At 41.3% G+C, this 18387-nt stretch overlaps 2 protein-coding genes across 7 annotated transcripts in view; one reads left to right on the top strand and one right to left on the bottom strand.

Moving 5' to 3' along the window:
* cdk11b (cyclin-dependent kinase 11B) overlaps positions 1-7352 on the top strand; it is a 121636-nt gene extending 114284 nt beyond the window's left edge. For all 4 annotated transcript variants that reach the window (XM_034171934.1, XM_034171932.1, XM_034171931.1 and 1 more), the window contains 2 exons: positions 6201-6390; positions 6828-7352. In XM_034171934.1, coding sequence (XP_034027825.1) covers positions 6201-6390; positions 6828-6920 — 283 coding nt within the window. In that variant the 3' untranslated portion in view covers positions 6921-7352. The remainder of the gene's footprint in view (positions 1-6200; positions 6391-6827) is intronic.
* mmp23ba (matrix metallopeptidase 23ba) overlaps positions 6064-18387 on the bottom strand; it is an 83356-nt gene continuing 71032 nt past the window's right edge. For 2 of the 3 annotated variants that reach the window (XM_034171938.1, XM_034171941.1), the window contains exons 9-10: positions 17473-17487; positions 6064-6086 (exon numbers count right to left, since the gene is read on the bottom strand). The gene's annotated coding sequence lies outside the window, so the exon portion shown is untranslated. The remainder of the gene's footprint in view (positions 6087-17472; positions 17488-18387) is intronic. The other variant, XM_034171940.1, reaches the window with a different exon arrangement.

Genomic DNA, 18387 nt, shown 5'->3' on the forward strand with positions numbered 1-18387 from the left:
GACATAATCCTTCAAAGCCTATATAAAGTGAAACTTGATCCAGAATTCAGATCCAGAACACCTCTAAAATGTAATGGAGTCTTCCATGGCTTAATATGTCTCTGTGGTGTAAATTTACTCCCTCGAGCTCCCCCTCGAACTGCCACCTTATCGTGGTGGGGGAGTTTGCGTACCCGGATGATCCTAGGAGCTATGTTGTCGGGGGCTTCATGCCCCTGGTAGGGTCTCCAATGGCAAACAGGTCCTAGGTGACAGGTCAGACTAAGGCCAGTTCAGAAGCTCCTATGACCAATGCGATATCAAGGACCGAGATGTTGCCCGGTATGGCAGAGTCGGGGCCCCACCCTGGAGCCAGGCCTGGTGTTGGGGCTTGCGCGCGAGTGCCTGGTGGTCGGCCTTAGCCCCTCTCTACACCCTCCATCGGGTGCTCGAGGGTTCATGGGAGTTCGCCCAACCAGTCCACATGTGCTTTGTGTATCTGGAGAAGGCATTTGACCGTGTCCCTCGAGGCACCCTGTGGGGGGTGCTCCGGGAGTACAGGGTCCAGGGTCCTTTGCTAAGGGCTTTCCGGTCCCTGTATGACCACAGCAGGAGCTTGGTTTGCATTGCCAGTAGTAAGTCAAGCCTGTTTCCAGTGCACGTCGGCCTCCGCCAGGGCTGCCCTTTATCACTAGTTCTGTTCATTACCTTTATGGACAGAATTTCTTGGCGCAGCCAGGGTGTAGAGGGGGTCTGGTTTGGGAACCACAGAATCTCATCTCTGCTGTTTGCACACAATGTGGTTCTGTTGGTTTTGTCAAATCAAGACCTTCAGCATGCACTGGGGCGGTTTGCAGCCAAGTGTGTAGCGTCCAGGATGAAAATCAGCACTTCCAAATCCAAGGCCATGGTTCTCAACCGGAAAAAGGTGCCTTGCCCTCTTCAGGTCGGTGGAGTGTCCATGCCTCGAGGGGAGGAGTTTAAGTATCTCAGGGTCTTGTTCACGAGTGAGGGACGGATGGAGCGTGAGATCGACAGACGGATAGGTGCAGCGTCTGCAGTGATGCGGTGGTCTCTGTATCGGACCATCGTGGAGAAGAGAGAGCTGAGCAGGGGGGCAAAGCTCTTGATTTACTGATGGATCTATGTTCTGACCGTCACCTATGGTCATGAGATTTGGCTCATGACCGAAAGAACGAGATCGCAAGTACAAGCGGCCATGATGCGTTTCCTCCGCAGGGTGGCTGGGCACCCCCTTAGAGATAGGGTGAGGAGCTCGGTCACTCTGGAGGAGCTCGGAGTCGAGCCACTGCTCCTCCACGTCGAAAGGAGCCAGCCGAGGTGGTTCAGGCATCTTTTCCGGATGCCCCCTGGACGCCTCGCTGGAGAGGTGTTCCGGGCATGGGGAAGGCCCAGGACACGCTGGAGGGACTACGTCTCTCAGCTGGGAACGTGTTGAGGTTCCCCCGGAGGAGCTGGGGGAGGTGTGTGTGGATCGGGAGGTCTGGGCAGCTTTGCTTGAGCTGCTGCCCCCACAACCCGACCCCGGATGAAGCGGAAGAAGATGGATGGATGGATGGATGGATGGTGTAAATTTGGTGAGAATCCATGAAGTCATTTTGAATTAATCCTTCAAAGCCTATATAAATGAAAATCTTTATCCAGAATACGGATGCAGATCACCTCCAAGGTTTAATAGATCCAAAATTTAAAGGAGCTGATGATTTTATTACATCCTTGGTGGATGTAATTATGTTTTCTTCATCCCTGGCTTTTCTGGTGGGGAGCACCAAGACTGGGCTTGCTACTTGATGGTCCTAATGGGATATGGAGATCACTTGGTCGGAGCATAAGGAGGAAGTGTGGCTGCTCTCAACAGCTTCAGCTCTCTTTGATGACTGCTGCTCCCGTAACTGTCCACTAGCTTTTACTGCAGATCCCTTTACATGCCAAAAACCTGCTATCAAAACAGCAATGCACCAAGGTCAAGCTTAGATGACTCACAAAGGCAATGACAGATGACAGCCTGATTTTTATTATTATTATTATAACTATTATTATTATTATTATTATTATTATTATTATTCATGTTGTGCCCCAAACACACCCATAGTTAATTAAGAGACTAAATACATCCTGTTTGTGCCCAGTTTCTGTTCAGATTATGTGCTGTCCAAGTAGCAAAGTGGAGTTGGATCTGCCTCAAATACATTTTTATGCTATTCACTTTAGACTGTGCGCCATAGCTCGTCAAGATGGGGCCCACAATACCATTTACAAGATTTAGTGCCTGCAACACTACAGGTGTGGTGACTGATGAGGCCGACAGCTGTGTGTGCATGTCTGCACCAGTGATCATCGTGACACTTGCCGCCGGCTCCTCACACTTTAGATGCCACAAGACTTCATACGATGGTCTCACCAGGTTGCTCTTCAGGCCAACCCTGTTGATGTGTTTACTCTCCTTCTTGATATTGTTTTGTGCTTGTTTGGGAAATGTCTCACTTAGCCCCAGATTTAGATGGTGTGCCTTTGATGTGGGTTTTCATTAGGGATGTCCCAATCCGATCACGTGGTTTCAGACTTGATCGAAATTGGACGTTGCATCCCGATCAGGAATCTGATATAGATTTTATCCTCATTATTTGATCAGCGCTATTTCAAGATCATTATCGCAGATTAATGGGCCTTTCAGGGAGGTGGTGGCGTAACAGCTTGCACATTGGACTGGGACGCCAGCGACTCGGGTTCGCTTCCCGATCGCAGCCACGCTCCCGACTGGCACTCTTAACATCGGTGCTGGGGAGGAGGGAGACACACGTGCCGTGGGCCCTTTTGAAAACAAGCTTTGTGCTTTCGTTGGTTACCCACGTTAAATATGATCCTCTTCTTCTTCTCTTCTTTCACGCGTCGGAAGCATCAGAGGTGTGAGACGCGTTGCTTTTTAGAGGCGTCAGAAGCATCGCTTTAGCTCGGCTTTAGCTCGGGTTTTGACGCAACGCTTCTGACAGGAGCGCGCATTGCTGCTTGTCGGTAGGCTGACACGGGCATAGTTCAACCCAATCTTTTTTTTTTTTTAATTGAACAAAAGAAAAACATAAGTTCAACTGGACATTCTCGCACAAAAATGGGAACAAGAGTTGCGCAGTGAATTTGGGAAGAAGAGATGGAATTGTAACCCAGACAGAGGTGGGGGGAGTTACGCGCGCAAAGTTTCTTTTGCAGAACTGCTGTTTGTGTGTTTACGCGCTCAGTCTGACGCCTCGATGGACTGACGAGCATGATGGACACTTTCCCACCGAAGAAGAAGAAGAGGATCATATTTAACGTGGGTAACCAACAAAAGCACGAAGCTTGTTTCCAGAAGGGCCCACGGCATGTGTCTCTCCCTCCTCCCCAGCACCGATGTTAAGAGTGCCAGTCGGGAGCGTGGCTGTGATCAGGAAGTGAACCCGTGTCGCTGGCGTCCCAGTCCAACGTGCAAGCTGTTACGCCACCACCTCCCTAACTCTTGCTCAGTCATCCTTCCGTGCGCAGCAGGACCCGGTGCTGACCAAGTCCTCAGGATGACGATCTGTCATCTGATTAACAAAAAGAAAAAAACTAATTGTCCTGTGATTGTTTGTCTGCAAAACAGAGCGAGAGATGGTGTGCGCATGAGCGACGTGCGCACTCATCACATTTAGGAGCACGTCTTAAAGAGCTTCCATCTTCATTCACATTCACTGCGCTACTCTGAACTTGTTGAACACTGATAAAGCATCAGAGGGACACTGAGGACTGTCAGGACGCAAATGTAAGTTGGTTTTTTTTTCGTTTTACTTATCAAGTTGACTTTTGAACTTTCGACGCTCTGAGTTGTGACGTAGCTTCGCGCTGTCCAATACGAACTCGTCGGGCCAAAACACTGAAGACTAGTGGCAGAAACCACTGATCTGTACAAATGGTAAATGGACTGCATTTATATAGCGCTTTTCCATCTGCAGCAGACGCTCAAAGCGCTTTACAATTATGCCTCACATTCACCCCGATGTCAAGGTGCTCACTACACACCGGGAGCAATAGGGGATTAAAGACCTTGCCCAAGGGCACTTAGTGATTTTCCAGTCAGGCGGGGATTTGAACCACAGATCAGTGCAGAAACCACGTGTCTGAAGAAAAATCCTTGGAAATGTTTTTTGTTGTTTGTTACCTCAAATTTTCTGATTACTGTTTAATAAAGTTTAGAACACTTGTAATTAAAATAGCTAAATCAATGGTTCTTTAAAAACCTTTCATCTATAAATTAAAACCACCTGTTATTTCAGATTAGATAATTTCTTGTTTGACATATGGAACCTTGGACATTTATTTTTAAACAAATACAATAACATGGAAATTTATACATTTTTTAAGTCTAGTAGATTATTACTTGATTGTTCAAGCTACCTCAAGGAGAAATAATAAAATAAGGTGATTAAAATGAAATTATTATATATTTAGCATTTGTTGATTGTTCATTCAGTTTTTTTAAAGTATCGGTTCGTGACTCGGTATTGGCAGATACTCAAAATCAGATGACTCGGAATCAGATCGGGGCCAAAAAAACCTGATTGGGACATTCCTAGTTTTCATTTTGCTGCAGCTTTAGTTGCTATGGAAGAGGGTTTTATTCTTCGGCAATAAGCAGAATAACAACAAGCGACAGTCAAAGATTTACTTTTGAATTGGAGCACACCTGATGATATTTAGATGAATAAGGGCTGCAGTGATCAGTCATCTTATTTTGGCTACATTGGTGACTGAGCAATGAAGCAGCCACTTGTCTTTTTACAGAGGGACAGTTCATTTTTGGAAATTTCATCTTTTTGTCTTCAGAAAAAAACCCAACTTGGATTTATTTGTGTTTACTCTGGTTTGTATTAAATTGAGTTTTTACATCTGAGAAGGTTAAATGAGACAAATATGCCAAAATAAAGGAAATCAGGAGTGGGGCCAACACTTTCTCAGGGTACTGTACATGGAAAAATAAGTTTGCCTTGGAAGCTGTTAGTTTCCAGCATCACTGTACCTTCCAGCACGCCAGTACAGCTGTATGATTCCTGGCAGTTAGCAGCACACTTACATACAAGATTCACAGCTCAGTGCGATTGTAACTGTGGTGGTGTAGCTATCAGATTTAGCAAGTCTTGTTGCAGTTGAAGATGCAGGGATTTTAGCTTACACTCACTGTAACTCAAGCATCATTGATGGTGTCCACCTGGCACAGTTGTGGGTTTCATGCAGAGCATCCATTTCAATTTAAATCATGTCTACTAACGCTCATCTGTGCACTCATGGACATATGTGTGTGTTAAAAAGAGGTGTGGTCAGGTGCACTGCAGGTGGATTCCATTCATAGACCACAGACCAGCAAAAAAGTTGGTGGGGCATTTGTTGTATTTAAAGGACACAATATTCAGATGTGCCTTACATCCGCAGGTTCACAGTGTATGTACACCCTGCTTGTCTGCTGGAACTAAATTACTAACACTCATGGCTGAAACCGAACTTCAGCCTCCTGCGACTGCTTCACCACAGGGAGCTTTGGTGGCTGCTCTCTGCTACCGTGCATGATGTACAGGAGCAACTCAACTCACTGTTAAATCTCACATCTGAATACACTTCATAAATGGTAATGGATGTGGAGTTCACCAGGAACTAGGTACACTTTCTAACAGATCTCAGAAGCTAAGCACCGCAGAACCTGGTTAGTACTTGGATTGGAAACCTCTTTGGAACACCAGCGGATATGTGTGTTTCTCCAGGTAAAACTGGAGTTGCGTCAGGAAGGGCATCCGGTGTAATACTTGTGCCAAATACCAATGTGGATCTGGTTGCATCCGCTGTGGCGACCCCGTACACAACGGGGGCGGCCAGCGGGACAACAGCTTTAGCTCTCAGCAGTGAGCAGTATTGTCGTGACCTGTCTGGCCACCTAACTTAGCGACCGTGTGAACGTGATCACATTACTTAATTGTCAGTTCAGTTTGTCGCTGAAGTGTACACAGATATTCTCCATATGCACTTTTTGGATATGTTTCTTCTGTTTCGTTCTTTCTTTTTCCTTGTGTGTGTGTGTGTGTGTGTAAGTAAAACCAAATCCAGACAGACTTCGGTGTAAAGCATCTGCGCCCACATCACAACATGAGCTGCACATTTGCTTGTCCCTCGGTGTTGAAACATTTGTTTTGTGTTTCCAGATTCCTCACCTACTGCCCCAATAAGAGGATCCTATCAGACGAAGCGCTAAAGCACGAGTACTTCCTGGAGTCACCAAAGCCCATCGATTCCTCCATGTTTCCCACCTGGCCAGCGAAGAGCGAGCAGCAGAGGGTGAAGCGAGGCACCAGTCCACGTCCTCCAGAGGGAGGCCTGGCCTACAGCCACCTGGTAAGGACATTTGGCTCTGCCGTCTCTGGGACGTACAGCGTCTTTGTGTCTTTGTGCTAAATAGATTACAGACCTACAGGCTTCTGCTTTGTGTTCCATTATTTCCTCCTCGTGTTTTCCATGATCAGCTCCCTTTATTTCCTAATGTTTCCAGCAGTGTGCTTCCCCACCAACAACTACTGTCAGGAGAGAGGATCCTGTTTTTAAACAGACATAGATTCTCATTCACCATTTTAATAAATAATTAAATTCAAGTTTTAGTGCCAGCGTTGACGCTGTGTGAAAAACTAATCACGAGACAATAAATTATTGAAACCTGCTGAAATGTCTCATTAGAATCAGTTTGGGTCGATTGTTTCCCACGGTTACCGATGAATAATTAACATGATTGATCTGAAACATCATCAGCCACAAGTAAACTTGTTTCCTCTCTGCAGGGCGATGATGACCTAAAGGACACAGGTTTCCACCTGACAACCAGCAACCAGGGAGCATCTGCAGTCGGTCCAGGATTCAGCCTCAAATTCTGAGCCCAGACTCCAGTAATGGCATTCTGGGACTTGTGGTTCTTTTGGGACTGGACTTGAGTGAGGACTCTGTCACTGTTTTATGTCTGCACATCAGACTGTCAGTTTCAACTATAACCATGTATTAGGGAATGTTGGACAACAGAACTTGCCGAATTTCCTGAATTTTCCTCGGACCTTTCAGTAGTTGGTTTGTGAATTCTCGGCTTTTTCAAGCCATTTTACATTTTCTGAGACAGTTTCACTGTTAAAGAAGAGGTAGAGCCACAAATGCACACGATGCTTGATCTATTTGTAAACTTTTTGTATGGGATGAGGAAGGAACAGGTACTTCCTGGTGTCGTGAGCAACTGTACAGTGATGTAGTATCACTATGATTAGAGAAATATTGCAGACTGTTTTTGCTAAAAATAAAGTTTGAAGCTTTGTTTTGTCTGCCGTTCTCCCCGTATTGATAAATACTGTCCAAACTATGCAAACACAGAGCACATGAGCACACGAAGATGAAGGCAAAGTCGAGCCTTAAAAAAACCCTCCAGCCCTCAACAGTACCGGTGTTGCAGACGGAACGGTCTCCCCTAAAAACTGGTTTGCCCTGCCTTCACTGCGTATGCATCATTAGCCGCGGTTCACCAATTATCACCTTGTTTCTGCTTCAAACTGCACTCCAGTCATCATCTATCTCAGCGACAGATATCTGAAGCTTTTGTACAACAATTATTTCCACATAAATTCAGCATGATTTCATAATAAAAGACGGAGGAAGCGATCAGATCGTCGTGGCTACACGGGCTGCTAGTTGTTGCGTTCACTGGGTGTCCGTCATTTCAAAGCATCACAGAGTATCACGTCGTTTCTGCTTAAAACTGACTTAAGAATGATTTAAGAGGTTTTACCTTGTCATCTGATGGTTAATAATCACATTAATCCATTTGATGAAGAGACTTTTTGGGTGAAGAGACTGTCTTAGATGAGGCTGCTGAGCTCCGCAATGATGCATGCACAGTGGAGGCAGGGCGGACCATTCGGTCTGTGACACCGGGTCCAGCAGTGATGTCGTTCTTTGCACTGTACATTTTGTCTCACTACTTTGTTGATTTAGGAGAAAGAGATCCAGACTCTTCACTGTGCAACTGTTTTTAAATGGCTCCTGCAACTTCAGAATTAAACCAATAAATTCTTTGACTTTGAGCCAAAGAAAAATAAACAGAACAGTTCAGTTGCTTTCGGGCTGCCTGCTGCTTTCCCTGGAAGAAGAGCAGAAAACTCTCAGCACTCCATGGAAATGTTCATGAATCAGTTTTATCTTTCCGCTGCCCCCACTGGAGCCCGTGTGCAGATTATTGCACCTGATGTGTTCAATAATCCTGGGAGCGGAGCTGACTGTGCGGCTGCTGGCGGCTGAGCGCTGGCTGCTCTCTCTGCTTGGTAAAATAAGCACGACATCTGAGGTGTTCCACGTGTGCTTCAGAGTCCAAAGGCTGCCAAAGGCTGGAGGCGACCTTGCTTATTCTGGCACCAAGAGCTTTCCTTTGTCACTGGTTAAATTATTTAAATAACACACATCAACATTTCATCTTATCAGCACATGATTATGGAAATTAGGAGCAGGTGCACTTGAAGTTACATGTAGTCTGAACTGAATGTCATTTTGTTTTCCACAGCCTCAGTCTGGTGACCATCAAGGGTAACACGACCTGTCGGTTTTCAAAGGCTAAATCTGAGTGGCTTGTTGCTGCTTCTAACTCATGTTTAACTGAGTTATTTCTGCTTTTAAAAACAAAGAGTACTTGTTTACACTTTTAATTGAAATGAAACTATCACATGTATTCTTCTGCACCACTTGGACAGGTTGAAACAGTATCATTCACTCACTAGTGAATACAGTAGTGTTCAGAATAATAGTAGTGCTATGTGACTAAAAAGATTAATCCAGGTTTTGAGTATATTTCTTATTACATGGGAAACAAGGTACCAGTAGATTCAAACTGGTCAAACTACACTGTTCTTCTGAACAATGTCTTGAACGTCCCATTTTCCTCAGGCTTTCAAAGAGAAAAGCATGTTCAACAGGTGCTGGCTTCATCCTTAAATAGGGGACATCTGATTCACACCTGTTTGTTCCACAAACTTGACAAAGTCACTGACTGTATGCCACACTGCTATTATTGTGAACACCCCTTTTCTACTTTTTTTTTTTTTTTTTTTTATGAATAGCCCAATTTCATAGCTTTAAGAGTGTGCATATCATGAATGCTTGGTCTTGTTGGATTTGTGAGAATCTACTGGTACCTTGTTTCCCATGTAACAATAAGAAATATACTCAAAACCTGGATTAATCTTTTTAGTTACATAGCACTACTATTATTCTGAACACTACTGTATGTCCACATGAGGACAGCAAGCAGACACATGCGCATCACAGTGGACAGTTGTTAGTTCATGTCCATACAAACACGGTACATGTTCCCCAGCCGTGACGTCCAGAACCACAGATCTCCACAGCCACTCCTGTTGGCAGCCACACCCTGTGTCAATTCAGCCCACACACCAATGTGTCACTTTATCTATTTGCAAAGCCACACTCGTGGGGACACTTAGTCAAATTTCACATCCAGTTTGATAGTGATTGTCTGCAGACTGTTGTCGTGCTAATAGTGTGAATGGCCACATATTTTGTAAGTGCCAAGCGAGTGGTTATAGATGTTCATGTGTGTCAGATGGAATTTGTCCAACACCTGTTGCAAGAGGGTTCGGTGGGCTCTCACAGCGCACATTCTGTCTTTCAGCCGCTGGTGTGAGCAAATAGTTGTAGCAACAGGTTTACGAGGTGTTGGAGGCAGCTACGATTTTACAGGTATTGTATACAATTCCTGCTTCATGCGCAATTGGACCACATTTGTATGTGTGAAGGGGCACTAAGGTGTGCAATAGTATAGGGTTTTTGTTGCATTTTTAATTTCTACTGGGGACAGGTCAGTCCAATATCCATACCCCATTCAGCTGTAGTCATGCCTTTTATCATGTGATTTTTGAGTGTGGTTTTGCATTGTCTTGTTGAAAGATGCATGAACACCAGAGGAAAACGTGGTCTAGATGGCAACATATGTTGCTCTGAAAGCTCAGTGTACTTTTCTACACTAATTCTGTCATCACAGAACTAAATTACATTTGCCATGGGCACTGACACAACCCTATACCATGACAGACCCTGGTTTTTGGACTTGTTAATGATCATGGTCTATACCGTCCTTTGCAGGTCTGGTCTGGATCACACCGTGTACATTTCTACAAAAACATATCAATATGGATTTGTGTCACCACAGTATACAATCTGACTGTGCGATGGTCTGATCCAGATGCGTCCAAGCCAAGAGGAATCAAGGTCACTTCTGGTCAATGTTAACACAAGGCTTGTTTTATTGCACATTAAAATTTTTGTGGCATTTGTGAATGTAACTGTATTGTGCTTGACAAAAGGATTGCATAATCAACTGCCCGTGTGGTTATAGCAGCTGTTGAAGAATGATCTCTTGATGCATTGCCTTCTGGGGGATTGGAGCTCATTGGTGTTCAGCTTGGACTTGTGCCTTTGCCCTTTGTGCTGAAATTATTCCAGCTTCCTTTAATCGTTTAATGATATGCACTGTACAGTGAGAAATACGCAAAACCCTTCTAATCCTTTTTTGAGGAATGCTGTTTTTAAACCTTTCAAAAAAAAAAAAAAAAAGAAAACTTCACACGTTTGTAGACAAACTTTCGATCCTCTGCCCAAATTTGCTCCTTAATGACTGTCTTTCATGCATCCTGCTTTTGTACTGGATCACAATTACAGTCACCTGTTGACATAACGTGTTTGAAATAATGAGTCTAAGAAATAACATATACACAGTTGTATGCAAAAGTTTGGGCACCCCTGATAATTTCCATGATTTTCCTTTATAAATCATTTGTTTGGATCAGAAGTTTCAGATAAATATATCATATAATATTTGAGAAGTGAAATGAAGTTTCTAGAAAGTGTGCAATAATTATTTAAACGAAATTGGGCAGGTGTGTAAATTTGGGCACGCTTGTCATTTTATTGATTTGAATACATTTATCACTAATTATTGGAACACAAAATTGGTTTGGTAAGTTCATTGACCCTTGACCTCCTTACACAGGTGAATCCAATCATGAGAAAGGGTATTTAAGGTGGGTATTTAAGGTGGCCATTTGCAAATGTTGCCCCTCTTTGCATCTCTTCTAATGAGTGACAACATGGGAGCCTCTAAACAACTCTCAAATGACCTGAAAACAAAGATTGTTCAACATCATGGTTTAAGGGAAGGATATAAAAAGCTATCAGAGATAGCTTCAATGAGAGTCATAGATTGTCATCCACTTCATGCTACAGAATCCTGGAATAAATCCTGGAATAAGCACCAGCACCAATGGGCCTCAGGGCCGACTTTTTCACTTTTAACTTCCTCCTAACAGGGAGATGCCAGTTTTGTATAAAGTACCGGAAAATCACACTTAAGTAAAAGTACGGATACCCATTAAAAAAATGACTTTGGTAGAAGTTCAAGTCACTGATTGAAATGCTACTCAATTAAAGTCTTAAAGTATCTAGTATTTATTGTACTTAAGTATGACAAGTAATGTACAACTAAATGTACTCAAGTATTGAAAGTAAACATACAAGTAAATGTTAATGATCAAAAATGGACTAATTTTTTTGTTTTTATATTAAAGTTTATCTAGGCTTGTAAATGACTGGTAGTATTAGTCAAAATACTGAAAATTGTGCACATCACACAAAAACACTTCAGAAACAAGGTTTCAAAACCTAAACGATAGTAGGCTACTCACTAGGTTGTTCACAGGAAAGTTATTTATTTCTATATGTATTTATTGTCATTGTTACATGGTTTTATCTTTTCTGTTTTGTTTCATTACATTCTTTTTGTCTCTTTCTTTAAAATTGTATTGTAACATTATTAGTCTATTATTATTGACTATTATTGTCTATTATGTAGACTATTATTGTTGTTGCTATTATTATATGAATAAAAATACATTTAAAAAATTACAATTTGACTCTTTTACGACAACGAACGCTGAGCCATTAATTATACAGAAAGCAAATCAAAACAAATGTGCTGATGCGAACAGCTTAATGCTAACTTTAACATTGAAAATGCCATAGACATGCTAACGCATTAGCATCGGTCCCGTTTTAAGTTATAAAATACATCTATCAACTGTCCATAACAGGTCGGTTTAACATAAAATATTAAATATTACTCACAGACATATGCTCTTCAGGGTTTTAGCGGGGAAAAATTAGGATAAAGCGAAATAAAACAATCCACGAATCGTAGATCGAAGCACTGCTTCGACCTGCGAATCACTGCTTCAATTGGTTCAAGGTTCAAAGCAAAGCCGCACTGCATTCATATGAATGCAGTGTGCACACAATTAAAGTGAAATTGTCATTTTATCACGAGAAATACATTCGCGAGTGCACAAATTAGTCATAATTACTGTAGATGATTAAATAGGAAGGAGTTTCATAAAGAAGGCCATATTTATAACACATAAAGTAGATATCGATACCTTCAAAATAGAATCAGTTTGTTGAGTTTTATTAACTGCCCACATGAGCTTTTCTTATAATAATATTTGACCACAAAATGCTTTTTCAGATTTCAGTGGTTTCTCCCACAATAACTGTATAGCTGGCATTAAGGAGCCAAGAAATGGAAAGGCTTCTTTGAGTGTAATGGTATGCTTCAGTGTCTCAAACATGGATGCTCGCAATAGTCAATGTAATATTTTCCATAGTTATGTTGCTATTATAATATATGAATAAAAATACATTTAAAAAATTACAATTTGACTCTTTTACGACAACGAACGCTGAGCCATTAATTATACAGAAAGCAAATCAAAACAAATGTGCTGATGTGAACAACTTAATGCTAACTTAACATTGAAAAAGCCACAGACATGCTAACGCGTTAGCATCGGTCCCGTTTTAAGTTATGAAATACATCTATCAACTGTTTCAAAAGACCATAACAGGTCGGTTTAACATAAAAAAAACATTAAATATTACTCACAGACATATGCTCTTCAGGGTTTTAGCGGGGAAAAATGAGAATAAAGCGAAATAAAACAATCCATGAATCGTAGATCGAAGCACTGCTTCGACCTGCGAATCACTGCTTCGATTGGTTCAAGGTTCAAAGCAAAGCCGCGCTGCATTCATATGAATGCAGTGTGCACACAATTAAAATGAAATTGTCATTTTATCACAAGAAATACATTCGCGAGTGCACAAATTAGCCATAATTAGATGCTTAAATAGGAAGGAGTTTCATAAAGAAGGCCATATTTATAACACATAAAGCAGATATCAGTACCTTCAAAATAGAATTAGTTTGTTGAGTTTTATTAACTGCCCACATGAGCTTTTCTTATAATAATATTTGACCACAAAATGCTTTTTCAGATTTCAGTGGTTTCTCCCACAATAACTGTTTACCACAGATATGCCAAATTTACATATTTCATAGCCAGTATAGCTGGCATTAAGGAGCCAAGAAATGGAAAGGCTTCTTTGAGTGTAATGGTATGCTTCAGTGTCTCAAACATGGATGCTCGCAATAGTCAATGTAATATTTTCCATAGTTTGTGTATACATAAACTTCACAGTTTAGTGTCAATGTCTGTTGTTTGACTATAGTCCAAGTCTGGGTGTCCATGACAACTGCCACAGAAAATTTCAGGCCTCTAAGTCCATTATTTGCTGAGATATTCTACCTTGAACATGGCTCCAGAAATGACGGCCATAATTTTTGCCTAAAAATGGCAGACAACATGCACACTAAATTGGCCATATCTCAGAAACTACTTGGCCTACAGGTCTCAAACTTCAGATTTATTGTTCTGAATAGTCTGGGAATATTTGATTAAAATTTAAAGAAAATCTGAGACAAAGTGCATGAGGCCCTCGTTGAATTGACATGGAATGAATGAACCATGTATTTTATGAATGTTTTCATCAGCATCTCCCAGTGTTGTATAGTAACAAAGTAAAAATACTTCACTACTGTACTTAAGTACGTTTTGGGAGACTTTGTACTTTACTTGAGTTTTTTAAATTCAGCTTACTTTCACTTTTACTTCACTACATTTCCGACCTTAATTGCATACTTCTACCCCGATACATTTTCTATTCGCCATGCCGTTACTCGTTACAAAAAAAAAACAACAACACACACACACACACGCACGAAAAAAGTTGTGTTTTCAACCAGAGACACCACTGATTATTAGTGACTGCAACGAAGTCAGGCCGATTTGTCATGAGGCATGTCCGGTAGGCTTTTTTGCAGTTGCGCACTTGTTTGTCAGGAAAATGATCATTTCTCTACCTTGATTACAGACCTGCAGCGGGTCTGTAATTAGTCCAGCGGCTAAGCACATAAAAACAGAAGAAAAGTGCATTTTGTGAAGAAATCGTGGAAATTGGCACAGTGGTAGAGGACCCCCAAAGGGTCATTTTTCGATTAGGACCCACCTCTGAAACGCCATGGTGGCCACCATCTTGAATTTCAATCTGGCCACCTTTCAGTACATATTACCCATAACTTCAATACTAAGACAGATAAAAGCATCTGTTTGAGGCTATCCCCCCATTTTCTGGATCTAGAATTCTAATGAGACTGTTTACAAGATTGTATTATGTCCACCATCTTGGATTCCAATATGGCCACCATCAAAAACAGATATTTTGCAATATATCTGCAAGTAAGGCAAAATTTTAAATAATTCAAAATGACAATTCCAGATGTCCCTATGCCTTGTTGCCCTGGGCCATTTTGGTTTCCAATATGGCTGATGCTTGTAGGAGGTGATCTATCTTTGTATGCTCTCTGCACAGTCAAATCAATAAATTCAGTTATCATTGAATGACTGAATGAATGAAATAATGTAAGTATACATTTTACATGTTTTTTCTTTAGAATTCACTGAAAGGTAAATTTTTGTGCAAATAGCTTCCCATACATTTCAGTGCTGCCATCTACAAATAATCAGTTTCACTAAAACAAAAGGAGGTGATGAAGTGATGAAAATTAAAGTAAAAGTGAACAAAATGTGATACTTTAAAATATTACACTGACAATTTAAGTTGTCTGCATTATTCTTATCACTTCAAGGTTAGTGTTTGTAGTAAATAAAGAAAATGTTATATTAGTTCCTCTAATAAAGTTCTGTTCACTAGCCTGACACAACACCACATGGGTTCATGCCTATGGAGCGTCAATCGTGTACTAATTAGAATGGTTCTCTTGGGTGCTCTGCTGTTCTTTGCTTCAAGGTTATTATCTGTAGTAAATTAAAAAAAATTGTTAAATGCTATTTCGTTCAATAAGTCCTGCTCATTAGCCTGTAGCCTCACTCGATAGATGTCTACAGAGCGTCCATTGTGTGCTAAATAAAATACATAGTTCTGTTGAGTGTTTCTATTTAAGTTCTTTGAAACAATAAAACGGGTTCTGGCACAAGACGCCGCATTCATTCTTCCTCACGTCTACCTGGAAATTGGCAGAGCTTCCTTAGAAACAATGAAAACAAGCAAGAATTGTTTAAATTTCTGGTGACAAAATGTGTGAACTGTCCAACTTCTGAAGGTAAACTCATCTTCAGCAACATTAATGAGTTCTTGGCACTTCAGTTGCTGTTAGCCCTGCAATTAATGCATGTTCACATGAAGAGGCAGACACTAGGATCTTCATTCATGTGAATGACATTGTCAAGCAGGGAAATTCACGAGTGATGATCCGCACAGTAGATACTGATGTTGTGGTAATCGCAGTCGCAAAGTTTCAAGACATTGGCCTGGAAGAACTGTGGATTGTCTTTGGTACTGGTGTTGGATTCAGACATATTCCAGTCCATGAAATTGTGGCTACGTTGGGACCTGAAAAGTCAGTTGGGCTTCCATTTTTCCATGCCTTCACTGGCTGTGACACAGTGTCATTCTTTGCCAATCATGGCAAACGGTCTGCATGGCAGACATGGCAAACATTCCCGGAAGCTACCGACACGTTTCAAAGACTGTCATTGAAACCAGACACTATTACAGATTATGACATGTTGATCCAGGAACGATTTGTAGTTCTTCTCTTTGATCCCACATATGACCTTCAGAGTGTAGATGATGCCAGGCGTTACCTGTTCACAAAGAAATCTCGGGAAATGGAAAAAATCCCGCCTACTAAAGCAGCTCTTTATGAACATGTGGGCTGACATGAGGGTTGCGTTTCAGGCTAGACACGTCTGTGGTCAAGCATTGGATTCAAACTCTTCTGTTCCATCTCCAGCCAAACGGGGATGGGAAGCATCTAATGATTCTTGGATAGTGTTTTGGACTGAACTTCCAGAGGCATCTAAAGCATGCTATGAACTGATTTGTTGCAAGTGCCAGAAAGCTTGCAAGGAAAATTGCAAGTGTTTCAAGGCCAATCTTAAGTGCACATCTCTCTGTGTTTGTGATGGACAGTGCTACCAAAATTAAGTGATAGATCCATGGAAAACACTGCAGTGATTTTCATGAAGCAGTATGTATCCTAATGATGATTTTGACTTTGATTATTGGCAGTAGGCGTTACATAGAGGACTAATGTCCATGTTCTTCAGTGCGCATTGCTGAAACACTATTCAACTTAACTGATCCTATCACAATAGATCCTTTCCCATTTGGTTAGTACAGTACATATTGGACTTAGCTTATGACGTCATTTGGAACCCAAGATGGTTAGGGTCAAAAAAATGATAAAAAATATTGCTTATTCCAGAAAAACAAGTAGTTGCATAATGAATCAAATTTGTACCTGCACTCCCTGCTTTCATTGGTCCACCATCTTGGAATCCAAGATGAATGAATGCAAACAGACATTGGGTAATGAGTCCATATAAATCCTTGATCCTGAAAACATGGGGTTATCATTTTGAATTATTTAAAAATTTGCACTACTTGCGGAGATATCGCAAAATATCTGTTTTTGGTGGTGGCCATATTGAAATCCAAGATGGCGGACATGTTACGATCTTGTAAACAGTCTCATTAGATTTCTAGACCCAGAAAATGGGGGGATAGCCTCAAACAGAATGCATTTATCTGTCTTAGTATTGACGTTATGGGTTGTAATATGTACTGAAATGCGGCCAGATTCAAATTCAAGATGGCGGCCACCAGGGGGCGTTTCAGAGGTGGGTCCTAATCGAAAAATGACCCTTTGGGGGTCCCCTACAAGTGTGCCAAATTTCACAATTTCTTCACAAAATGCACTTTTCTTCTATTTTTATGTGCTTAGCCGCTGGACTAATTACAGACCCGCTGCAGGTCTGTAATCAAGGTAGAGAAATGATCATTTTCCTGACAAACAGGTGCGCAACTGCAAAAAAGCCTACCGGACATGCCTCATGACAAATCGGCCTGACTTCGTTGCAGTCACTAATAATCAGTGGTGTCTCTAGTTGAAAACACAACTTTTTTCGTGTGTGTGTGTGTGTGTTTTTTTTTTTGTAACGAGTAACGGCATGGCAAATAGAAAATGTATCAGAGTAGATGTATGCAATTAAGGTCGGAAATGTAGTGAAGTAAAAGTGAAAGTAAGCTGAATTTAAAAAAACTCAAGTAAAGTACAAAGTCTCCCAAAATGTACTTAAGTACAGTAGTGAAGTATTTTTACTTTGTTACTATACAACACTGGGAGATGCTGATGAAAACATTCATAAAATACATGGTTCATTCATTCCATGTCAATTCAACGAGGGCCTCATGCACTTTGTCTCAGATTTTCTTTAAATTTTAATCAAGTACTTGTATTCCCAGACTATTCAGAACAACAAATCTGAAGTTTGGGGCCTGTAGGCCAAGTAGTTTCTGAGATATGGCCAATTTAGTGTGCATGTTGTCTGCCGTTTTTAGGCAAAAATTATGGCCGTCATTTCTGGAGCCATGTTCAAGGTAGAATATCTCAGCAAATAATGGACTTAGAGGCCTGAAATTTTCTGTGGCAGTTGTCATGGACACCCAGACTTGGACTATAGTCAAACAACAGACATTGACACTAAACTGTGAAGTTTATGTATACACAAACTATGGAAAATATTACATTGACTATTGCGAGCATCCATGTTTGAGACACTGAAGCATACCATTACACTCAAAGAAGCCTTTCCATTTCTTGGCTCCTTAATGCCAGCTATACAGTTATTGTGGGAGAAACCACTGAAATCTGAAAAAGCATTTTGTGGTCAAATATTATTATAAGAAAAGCTCATGTGGGCAGTTAATAAAACTCAACAAACTGATTCTATTTTGAAGGTATCGATATCTACTTTATGTGTTATAAATATGGCCTTCTTTATGAAACTCCTTCCTATTTAATCATCTACAGTAATTATG

This window comes from Thalassophryne amazonica, chromosome 6 (assembly GCF_902500255.1).
Source record: "Thalassophryne amazonica chromosome 6, fThaAma1.1, whole genome shotgun sequence".
Taxonomy (NCBI): Eukaryota; Metazoa; Chordata; class Actinopteri; order Batrachoidiformes; family Batrachoididae; genus Thalassophryne; species Thalassophryne amazonica.